The sequence below is a fragment of the Camellia sinensis genome, chromosome 14 (genome assembly GCF_055761805.1).
Source record: "Camellia sinensis isolate YWXY chromosome 14, ASM5576180v1, whole genome shotgun sequence".
Classification (NCBI taxonomy): domain Eukaryota; kingdom Viridiplantae; phylum Streptophyta; class Magnoliopsida; order Ericales; family Theaceae; genus Camellia; species Camellia sinensis.
Window position 1 is genome coordinate 30,424,967 of NC_138974.1, and position 11,489 is coordinate 30,436,455.

General features: G+C 35.0%; 2 protein-coding genes across 2 annotated transcripts; both read right to left on the bottom strand.

Annotated features, from left to right (window-relative positions):
- Positions 1–5,013: 5,013 nt before the first annotated feature.
- Positions 5,014–8,161, bottom strand: LOC114269486 (uncharacterized). Its single transcript, XM_082907029.1, has 4 exons — positions 8,029–8,161; positions 7,580–7,855; positions 6,136–7,440; positions 5,014–5,551 (listed from the first exon to the last, which is right to left on the bottom strand). The coding sequence occupies exons 1-4, from the start codon at positions 8,149–8,151 to the stop codon at positions 5,483–5,485; spliced, it is 1,773 nt and encodes a 590-aa protein (XP_082763155.1). The 5' UTR covers positions 8,152–8,161; the 3' UTR covers positions 5,014–5,482.
- A 52-nt stretch (positions 8,162–8,213) lies between these two features.
- Positions 8,214–11,201, bottom strand: LOC114269484 (toll/interleukin-1 receptor-like protein). The gene is made up of 3 exons (XM_082907030.1): positions 10,915–11,201; positions 9,380–10,013; positions 8,214–8,873 (listed from the first exon to the last, which is right to left on the bottom strand). The coding sequence occupies exons 2-3, from the start codon at positions 9,889–9,891 to the stop codon at positions 8,810–8,812; spliced, it is 576 nt and encodes a 191-aa protein (XP_082763156.1). The 5' UTR covers positions 9,892–10,013; positions 10,915–11,201; the 3' UTR covers positions 8,214–8,809.
- Between the last annotated feature and the right edge of the window lie 288 nt (positions 11,202–11,489).

Sequence of the window (11,489 nt, forward strand, 5' to 3'; positions counted from 1 at the left end):
TATGAGAAAACGTTGTTGCCTTTTTACTTATTAGTTTGATTCAACTATCTAATAAAACCGAAAATATTATCATTTTTTTTTCAATTTTAAAACTAAGTGCATTTTCATTTTTTTTTTTTTTTTCAGTTTTGTACATCAATATTCTATCATCATACTCCTTTATAGACACAAAATTTTCAATTTTGCATCAAAAAATAATTCAATTTTTTCAAAAAAAAAAAAAAACAATTAGTTTTTTTTTTATACATAATTTTTTTTTTTAATTTTTTCAATTTGAAAGTTGATGTTTTAAAATTTTGAAAATCAAAATAAATGTCAAATTAACATGTTTCTTTATAGATAATCATAAATGAGAAACAATTGTTTGATGGGAAAAGTTAGGGATCATGAAAATTTTGTCATGAAAATGATCATGAAAATTTTATGATCCTTTGATTACCTTGATTAGTGTATGGTGCTTTATTCTAAGTGTAATCCAAGGATCACAAAGCTTTCATGATTATTTTCATGACAAAATTTTCATGATACCTAGCATTGCTGTTGTTTGATGGGCAATTTCGACTATTAAAAATTTAATAAAATTTGAAGATTTAAAAAATCTTAATTAAAATTTAATAAAGTATAAATTCATAAATTAAAACTTATATGTAAATGTCTCTTAAAAAAAAAAAACAACTACTATAAATGTCACTTTTCAAATCAACTTACACTTTATTAAAATTTATAATATTACACAAAAATGCGAGTCAAGCTTCAGACTATAGAGACCGCAAGTAACTTCTTTGCAAGCAATTCTCAGTCTCATGGGAAACCACCTTTGCCTTACGAAGAAATTGCTTCACGTCTTTGTAGCAAGGTATCAAAAATGCCAAGACACTCCAATTTTCTATCATGTAAGTGTTTGATATAAAATTTGGTAGAAAAGTTTGTAAAATTGCTCCCAAAAAAAAAATGAAATATGATATATAGGCTAACGTTTTAGATCCAATTTCTAGACCCAATAACGTATAAATGACATAATTTGTTGATAATTAAAGAAAATATGAGAGAGAATTGCTTAAGATATTCTAATTATTTACTACATCATTAAGTTTGAAAATTAGATCTAATTTTTAGTCTAAAGAGCAATCCCTTTGGCCTTGTGTAACAACCCTCATACTGTTTACCGGTTAATGACTAATTAATTGCTAATTACTGTTAACCGAGACTGATTATGACTGATAGTTGAACTGATTAAAGTACTGAACTGACTGACCGAAATTGAAACTGAATTGAATGAATACATCTGTTTGAATTGCATTTTATCTGTTGACTGTTTGATTATCTGTTCCTGTTTGTATGTTTAAATTGCAAATTGAAGGCATTATCGGCGGCCGAATCCAAAATTGATTAGTGTGTCTTGATCAACATAATTTATGTAATTTATGGTGAAGTTATCTGAAAACTGATTAGGTATGATTAAATTAGATTAAAACGAGTTAATTGCAAAGTTTGTCGTAATTACCAACTTGCCACTAGGTGGGCCACTATCTCACACACCTTTGAGCCTTGTATACACTCATACACTTGAATCAAAAACCATTTCCTCAGCCTTTTCCTTACACTAGCCGACCAAGAGAGGAGATAGGAGAGAATTGAGCTCAACTTGGAGAATTGCTTGCTAATTGAAGTATAGATTGCATATTTGAGCTCCTAGTCTTCTAATTCAAGCTCTAGGTATGAATTTCACCCTCTCATTCTTGTGTTTGAACTAATTCTTGCATGGTCCATGTTAAATTGTAGAGTTAAGTCATGTTTTAGTTCATACATGTTGATATAGAGCATAGTTCATGCATGCATGTTTGAATTGATGAGTTTTGAGTTGTTTTCATAGCAAATTGTTACATGCATGTTCATGTCTTGAGTGTAGGCCATGTTTTTGTCATGTTTTGGAAACAATTGGCTCCTTGGAGCATCAAATTGGAGCTTTGAATTGATTTGGAATTCATGCATGTTTGCATGTTCTTCATGTTCATGAAAATGGTTTGAAATTGGGTTTGAATTAAACACCCTTGGGCCTTGATTTCTCAAAATTGAGCTTTGAACCATGTTATTCTATGTGTTTATAAATGTTTTCCAGAAAATGGGCCCAAGAGGATTGGTTTTAATGCTTTTGAACTTGAGTTGGAGCTTGGAGGTGCAATCTGGAATTTCCAGATTTCGCACTTCCGCTCGAGCGGGAAAATCGAGCTTCCAGCATCTTGCACTGTTTTACAATCCGCTCGAGCGGAGGATTGGGCGCTCGAGCAGAGTCATGTCTCAAGCTCGAGCGGGTGTCGATCGGAGATTTCACCCATCCAGTACTTTTACAGTACGCTCGAGCGGGAAAGTTGACGCTCGAGCGTGCACCTTTGTTGCATGTCCGCTCGAGCGGGGAAACCTGCGCTCGAGCGGGACTCTGTTTTTCCGAAAATGCTTTTAAATGTACATTTTTGCATCCCCATCCCATTCTAGGCATTCTTAGGCCTAGTTTAAGACATCTTAATGAGGATATAGATGTAGAACACACCAGGGCAAATTTAGGGATTTAATTATTACCTTTCCCATCTGTGAAACTTAGAGTGTGTTCAATCTGTTAACTGTTTAGGGTTGGCATTTCGAGGAGACGCTCTAGCCTACTGTAGCCCAGAACTCTGTGAGTAACAATTGTGTAAAGATATGTTCAACTGATTATCTTTGAATACTGAACTGAACTGTTTACTGAACTCGTATTACTGAATGAATGTATGTCCTTTTTCTGAACTGTACTGTGGCATCCTTAGCACCTACTGTTTACTGTTACTGTTACAGAGATCTCTGTCGGTTCCCTCGTGGAGCCACTATTGTTTACTGACTGATGGCCATCATTACTGTTCGGTCTTTTAAGACCTACTGTTACTGATATGCTAATGGATGTACCACATATGACTGTTTACTGTACTGAGCAACTGAAATACTGATTGAAATGAACTGTTTCCATTACTATAAGGACATTCATTCTAAACCCCTTTACGTTTTATGTTATTCACTGGGCTTTAGCTCACTGCTCATATATATATGTAGTTGTTCAGGCACCAGACCTCAGCTAGGAGCGTCAGGGTTACTCCAGTTTTGTCAAGCCAGCCTTTGTGCCTCACTGCGAGGTTCCGAGCCTAACGTGTTAGGGCTTTGGGGTGTTTTACAATTCCCTCTTTTGTACTGTTACACTGTTTTGTATAGACTGAATGTTTACCGTACTGTTATCTAGGGTTGAGTCCCTAGTTTGAATGATTGTAAATACTGTGCATACTGTTCCGTACTGTTATGTATCAATGTATGGAAAGTCTTTTTGCATACAGATTGTCACAGCTCATTGGGCATTGTTTATTTACTGTTTTGGCTTCCGCCAGGCCCTGTACTCTGTTTTACTGTACCACTGTTCTGCAGGCCTTCAGTAATCTCGAATTACTGGCCGGTTACGGTGCTAAACCCATAGGGCCGGGTTTGGGTCGTGACACCTTGTTTGGCAAAGGTTTTTTTTTTTGCTTTTTAGGCTAAAATCTACAAAAAGACAAAATAGGCTAAAATAACCAATAAGACAAAATATCATATCAAATCAATAATCATTTTATTTTTTCTCTTACAAACATCATATCTAACTGCAAAAAAAATAATCATCTTTCCAAACACAAATATTTTTAGAGAAACTTATTTATAAGTCTTTTTTCAGACACTTATGCTAAGTTAAGTCCTGTGTAATTTCTTATAGAGTCTCAAGTCCCATTTAGATACGAATGTATTCCACAAGATCCTACATAAACGTAACGTGACGTGACACTTACATAAACATAACGTAACGTGATGTCACGTAACGTGACACCTATATAAACATAACGTAACGTGACACCTACATAAACGTAGCGTAACGTGTCACGTTACGTTTCGCAAACTTAATGAGTTTTTATTTTTTAAAATTGAATGTGAAAATGTTATTGGTTTATGTAGGTGTCACGTTACGTTTCATATAAATATGATTTATGACAACATTCAATTTCCTATAGGAAATTGAATGTTGCCATAGATCATAGGTGTCACGTTACGTTTATGTAGGTATCACGTTACGTTACGTTTACATAGATATGATCTATGGCAACATTCAATTTCCTATTCAATTTCCTATATAGGAAATTGAATGTTGTCATAGATCATAGGTGTCACATTACGTTTATGTAGGTGCCACGTTTTGTTTATGTAGGTGCCACGTTACATTACATTTATATACATATGATCTATGGTAACATTCAATTTCTTATATCTAGTTTTACTATTATTTATGATATTAACAACTAATATTGAGAGTAAATGTGTTAACAAACTTTCCACAGGATTTATGAGAACATAAGTTTTTTAATAGGACTATGGCGCTGTTTGGGGAGGGTGAGTTAAGGCTATTATAGCCTAAAATGCAAAATAAGCCCAAAAGTCAACACTGTTCACAGTTTTCTTTAAAAAAAAATAAAATAATAAAAAATATATATAGGCTGCAGTCTGTCCAGTGTAGGACTGTCACAGCCGAAAATTGTTACATCAAGGGTTAAATTACCATTTTGCCCCTTTACATCCAATTAAAAATATATAATTTAGGGACAATTTTGTCATTTTAAATTCAAATATCATTTCAACACACTTTTCAATACAATAACTCAACTAAAAATTCATTTCATCTTCCCAAACACAAAAACTAAAATAGCCTACTAAAATAGCCAAATAGCTTACTAAAATAGTCACTTCCCAAACGAGGCCATATGTAGCATAAGTCTCCCTAATAGCACTTATAAATAATTTTTCCATATTTTTAACCTAAATAACTAAAAACTAAAATAACCTATTAAAATAGTCAACTTTCCAAATGAGGCATATGGATTTGATTACTCATGCAAAAAAGTTTATACATACCTTTTGCTTCCAATGCTTTAAGTTTCGTTATTAATCTGTTGAATCAACTTCTTCTTCTTCTTTTGGTTCGATAATCAACTTCTTCCTCTTCTTCTTGGATGGCACTTTGGGAAGGTGATGAGATGTAGTCAGCCAATGCTTCATCATTCGTATCTGCATTATTCTCATCAACCTCAAAAATTAATTTAGCCGCACACTTTTTTATCTGCATCTGCCAACACTCTGTTATGAAGATCTCCACTTCATCACCGCCTTCTAATTTACTCGTTGACGCAAATTCGAGGCACATCTGCTCTTCACTACATAAACCATCACCCGGAAAATAAAATAAACTTGATCTCCTCGTGACTTTGTTTATATGGTATTCAAGCCAAAAATAACCTGTTTGCTTGCATTTTTCATTGGAATTGGAACCAATGTAAATTACGCATACAGCCAAGCTCCATATTTTACGATTTATAAGGGGCGGCACCTTGACAGATAAATATGATCCTTCACTTTGGTACTCGAACCATCTGGGAACCTCACCTCATGTAAGATGGATTTCAGAATGACTTACAAAACCATGGATCGCAGGACTCTCAAGTGCATGAAAATCCTATTCCAATAGATGATGCATTCGTCAAAGTACAGACTTGGGTAGTTTGGGATGTTCTAAATAAGTGTACTTTTTGACTTTTTATAAAAAGATGTGTAGAAAAATAGAGAAGAGATGTTGATTGATGTGACCTAAAAAAGATAAAAAGATGGACTAAAATAGTATATGACAAACAACCCCAAATCTCTTTTTCTTACTAAGATATGCAATAAAAAAAATAAATCCAATTTGACATCAAGAAAAAGAAACAAAAAGCCAAAAGTGAAGGAAAAAAATAAAAGAAAAAGCAATTTTCCCTTTTCTCTTTGTTCCCCCTTCCACAAATTCAAGATCCAAACAAAGCCTTAGATGAATGAGACATTAGAAATTGTATTAATTCAGTTCCCTTTTCTCTTTGTTCCCCCTTCCACAAATTCAAGATCCAAACAAAGCCTTAGATGAATGAGACATTAGAAATTGTATTAATTCAGAATAAGTAGGGATTGATTATGGTTCTTGAAGAATGATTTATAATGCCAATGAGAGAGAGAGAGAGAGAGAGAGAGAGAGAGAGAGAGAGAAAGAGAGAGAGAGAGAGAGTATACCTTAACCTGCTGGATGGCTACTTTCATGACATTATTTACAAAATTGCTCTCGGCTAATTTATGGCAACCTTTCAATCTCAGGATTGCCCCAGGATGATGAACCCCAACCAGCCATTTTAACTCAATGTTCTCTAATGAAACAGAATCAACTGCAGTCACTATACGTATGCTCTTAGGAAGCTCAGGAATTGATTGAAGCCTTGCACAACAACTTAAGTAGAGGGTTCTCAAGTTAGTAAGCTTACAGATGTCATTCGGTATGGTACGTAAATTGTTTCCAATAAGATACAAGGATACTAATGAGTTCAACTTCCAAATTGCACTGGGCAGATGTGACAAATTGCAGTTGTTCGTCCCTAGCTCAAGCAAGCGAGTAAGGTTACCGATGCTATCCGGAAGCGTACACAAATTATTTCCATCAAGAAACAAACGGTTTAATGAGATCAAACTCCCAATTTCACTGGGTAAATATGATACATTGCAATTTTTCATCTCCAACCATTGCAAGTTAGTAAGGTTACCGATGCTATCCGGTACGGCACACAAATTATTTCCTTTAAGATCCAAATTTGTTAATGAGATCAAACTCTCAATTTCACTGGGCAAATATGATACATTGCATTTTTCCATGTTCAATGATTGCAAGCGAGTAAGGTTACCGATGCTATCCGGTAAGGTACACAAATCTTTTCCTTCAAGACCCAAATGTGTTAATGAGATCAAATTCCCAATTTCACTAGACAGATATGATACATTGCAATTTGCCATGTCCAATCTCTGCAAGCGAGTAAGATTATAGATGCTATCCGGTAACGTACACAAAAACTTGTTTCCACTAAGATCCAAATGTGTTAATGAGACCAAACTCCCAATTTCACTGGGCAGATATGACATATTGAAATTGGCCATCTTCAATGTCTTCAAACTTCTTAAACCCTGTAGTGAAAAACCAATGGAATCCACGTTCTTTCTTGGCAATGCCCAAGATGAGAAAAATGTGTACAATGATTTTGATAGTGATCCTTTAAATCCAGCAAATTCTCTTAGTTTGGAGCAGCCTGAGAGATCAAGATACTCAAGAGATTTCGACATCAAAATCCTTGAAGGAAACTGCTCAAGTTTTTTACAATTTGCCATGTCTAGAACAATAAGTTTGTTGAGACATCCAATAGATTCGTCAATCTCTACCAACCTTATGCAGTTATCAATCAATAGTTCCTCAAGATTGTTGAGTCCAGAGAAGTTTGGGGTTTTGGTTAGATAATAACAATGACTGAGATAAAGGAATTTCAAATTATTAAGATCCTGTCAAAAACACAAAGAGAAAAATTATTTTCCACATCAGTACAATATGATTGATGTATGAAATGTAAAGAAATAATATTATAACTTGGTTCCCTTCCAAACTTATTGATATATGAAGTGTAAAGAAATAATATTGTACCTTGGTTCCCTTCCAAACTTGTTTCAGTTTGCTATAACGCAAGTCAAGAGCAACCAACTTCTCTATGTATAATTTCGACGGCAACCATTCCAACGGACAACCATTCCAGCTTAGCCATAATAGCCTTCTAAAATTATGTTCAAAACCTGAACTTAGGTGAACATAATCGAGATGAAGAAGCCACAATTCGTTCATATTTTCAAAGGCCTTCGCATTCACTTGGACTTCTTTTGACTCAGAAAAGTTCAAGAAGAGGCCCTTAACTACTTTAGTACCCTGATAAGAAAACCCATGGCACAAAAAAATTACATTAGTTGGAAAACAAAGCTTAAGGCCAAGTATATTCGCATCAGTTAATTGCCAGAAGTAAAAATGTGCATATGCATGTGAAATTATTGCAGGAATTAAGCATCAATTATTAATTGGAAATTCATGCTTATCGTTCTCACCGTGCCATATCTCAACACTTCGAGACCATCCTCATGATGCCACAATCTACTACGCCTTCCAAGCTCATCATTAGATTCTTTCTTGACAATTTCTCTGCCCATGTCTCTAACCATATCATGCATCTCAAGCGTGTCAAAATGCCCATATTTTATGAGACACCGATCAAACAGAATCCTCAACCCAATTTCGGGGAATGATTTACAGCCTTTTAATATTTTGATTATAAAATTTCAATCCATTCCGACAAAGAAACATGCTATATCCAAGAATAACTCCTTCACTTCTTTTCTTAACGAATTGTAACTTATTTCAAGTTTTTCTTAAATGCCTTCATGAGGGATTTTTTTTAATTTTTCTATTGCACTTTCCCATTCCGGTATGCTTCTGATGCGAGACAAAAAGGAACCCAAAATTTCAAGAGCTAATGGAAGCCCTTTAGCATAGTCCACAACTTGTTTTGAAAGCTCCACATAGTTTTCTATGGGAAGGTTTTCCTTAAAGGCATGCCAACTGAAGAGTTGAAGAGATTTGTCCTCATCCAACTCCTTTGGCGTATATGTCTCGTCCACTTCAAAATTTAACGAAGACAAATCTCTTGTTGTTATGATGATTCTACTTCTAGAACCAAAATAAGCTCGATCTATGGCTAATTCCTTCAATTGTTTGATATCATCCACGTCATCCAAAACAAGTAGAACCTTTCGACACAGTGCTCTCCGTATTATGACCTCTTTTCCTTGGTGAATATTTTTGATGTGATGAATTTCATTTTTGAATATATCAGAAAGAAGTTGTTCTTGTAATTTTAACAGACCATTTGGTTTCTTCCAAGTTTCTCCGACATCTGCAAGAAAGCTGCAACCATCAAATCTATGGTGGATGAGTTTATATAGATTTTTAGCTATTGTAGTCTTCCCTAGTCCACCAATCCCCCATACTGCAACAACAAGGACATCATTATCATTTGACTCCATGCGCAACAACATTCTGAGTTTCTGCACACGATCCTCTAGTCCAACCGGGTGGTCTGCAACACTTAGATGTTCAAGATCTATTACATTCCTAACTTCCTCAATGATTTTAGCAATTAACTTCGCTTCATCTCTGCCAATTTGAGCAAAATTAAAAAAACAAAAATAAATATTTAGCAAATTCACGCATTTGGTGCTATGACATTTCAAATTAGATAGATAAACCAGTTTTGATTTATTTTTATGAATAACATAAATGATTCTAATTATAATCTTATAACTACAATTAAGATTCTACTTATACATCCAAATTATATTATTCCTAATTTGTGTCGTTTTAGGTTATTTTGAAGCAAACATTTAGACTTGAGGAAAATACCCGTTGTACACCTTCTTCAAGTCCCAACCAGACAAATTAGCAACCTCAGTAAGAGCTGCTCTCCACTTCTCCACCTTGCCGTCTGAACTCTTTCCAAAATGTTCTTCATACTTGGCAAATGCTTCTGCAACTCTCCCTTTTTGTGCCCGCACATCAGATGGATCAACATCATAAAAAATCGGCAGAACAATCTGTTTAAATGTCTTCTTGCACTCCATGATCTGCCCAAGTTCATCCAGACACCACTTCGACATTGTATAATTTTTTGAGAACACAATAATCGAAATACTAGACTCCTTAATTGCATTTAGTAGTTCAGAACCAATATCTTCTCCTCTGTGGAGCTTTGTGTCGTCTCTAAATGTGTAAAAACCATGTCGCTCTAAAGCAACAAATAGATGACTGGTAAAGTTCATGCGGGTATCGATGCCACTGAAACTCAAGAAGACATCATATTTGTGTTGTACAGTGAAGGAAGAGGTAGAGGCTTTGTTTGCCCAAGAGGCAGCCATGTGTGAAGCTCAAAGATGAATGAAAGTTTTTAGACTGGTGCTTTTGTTCAAGGAACAAGGGATGGCCTTGTATACTTCTTCCTTGTTAGGTGGCTTATATATATTTCCAAAGATTCTTACCTCTGCAAAAAAACAAAAGGGTTAAAAGAAGTAAAATTCTTACAAATAACACTTTCTAATTGAAAATATTACAATTTTATCCCACAAATACATATTGTAATATTACTTTGGCCATGGTGGAAGTGATCTGTGATCATTAAAGAATGAGATGACTAAATTTTTGTAGTCCGATTCCCAATGGTAAAAGAAAAGATTTTGGTATTTTCTTAAGAGAGGGCTTAAAATCATGGCCTTTTGGAACTTGAAAGTGCTGTTGAAGACAAAATTGAAACTAAACCATTGGCGGAAGAGCACAACATGGGCGAAGCAATTGAAAACAATTAAACCAAGATCAATACTTCATTTCAATATTAAGAGCATAACCTATGCCTGATTCATGAACAAACGCATGCTTTTCCCTCAAAGTCAATGAAGAAAAGACTTCATAAATTAGAAGTTTCATCAAGAACAACATGTACATACAGTCATACATACATACATATACTTAAAAATCATCTAAACTATGCTCCCAAAACGGTAATAATATTCAACCACAGACAAATAGAAGAAAAAATAAATTGAACATGAAATCACACAGACCAGATCTCACAGAATTGCTGTGGTAGAATGAAGAAAATAGTTTTTATTTTGCTCGGTGCAAATTATTTTATAAATGGCAATAGAATAAGAGAACACTGCTGCGGATTCTTTTGATTTCGATGCTCTACCTTACTTGACATGGTAGGAATGGAGATCATAAATCCGAAGTTCGAATTGTTATGTTAATTGTTTCTGATTTTAAAATTAAAATATATTTATAGACTCTTTAACGATCATTAATCTATGCAAATAAACAATTATCACAGAGAAAAGCCGGATCCAAAGTTTTTAAAGTATACTCATTTTTTTTTCATATGTACGTACCTTTGTATGAAATGGAAATCTAAGTGTGTGCAGATGCTTCATTCTCCATGATCATCATCTGCAAAGGAAAATTTGAGTTCAAGAGTGAAAAAAAGAAGGTGAGATGTAGGGAGAGCTTGAGCATGCAGTAATGGATAGGTTTGTGAATTGCTTGGTATCCCTCACGGGTGATGGGAAAGGAAATGTAGCTGGTGGTAGTGGCGGTAGTGAGGGAGGTGGGTACTGGGCAGAGAGAATTGATTTGATATAATAAGAGACAAATGCATAGTGAGGGAGGTGGGTACTAGGCAGAGAGGATTGGTTGTATATATAATAAGAGGGGCGTTGTCATTATGCAGAGGAGGGCATTGACATTTTGGTTCTATGAAGTTTCTGCTTTTGTCTCTATGTCAATGACAATGCGGACGAAGGGGAGAGGGAGGAGTGTTCAAATCCTCCAGAGTACTCCTTCCCTGGAGTATTCCTGCAGTATTGTTTTGCACTAAACCATGTCATTTTGCTTAAGCCCAAGAGAAAAAAAAAAAAAAAAACTAGACTGTCTCTCTTCCTCCTCCCTCCCCACCCTCACACCAGTA

Excerpts from the sequence above, each read along its gene's own strand:
- LOC114269486 (XM_082907029.1), bottom strand. The coding sequence starts at position 8,151 with ATGCATGATATGGTTAGAGACATGGGCAGAGAAATTGTCAAGAAAGAA. Across the intron at positions 7,856-8,028 it reads AAGTGTTGAGATATGGCACG|GGTACTAAAGTAGTTAAGGG; the intron begins GTGAGAACGATA and ends TTTTCTTATCAG. Across the intron at positions 7,441-7,579 it reads AAGTTTGGAAGGGAACCAAG|GATCTTAATAATTTGAAATT; the intron begins GTACAATATTAT and ends TGTTTTTGACAG.
- LOC114269484 (XM_082907030.1), bottom strand. The coding sequence starts at position 9,891 with ATGGCTGCCTCTTGGGCAAACAAAGCCTCTACCTCTTCCTTCACTGTA. Across the intron at positions 8,874-9,379 it reads TTGAAGAAGGTGTACAACGG|ATGTCGGAGAAACTTGGAAG; the intron begins GTATTTTCCTCA and ends GCTTTCTTGCAG.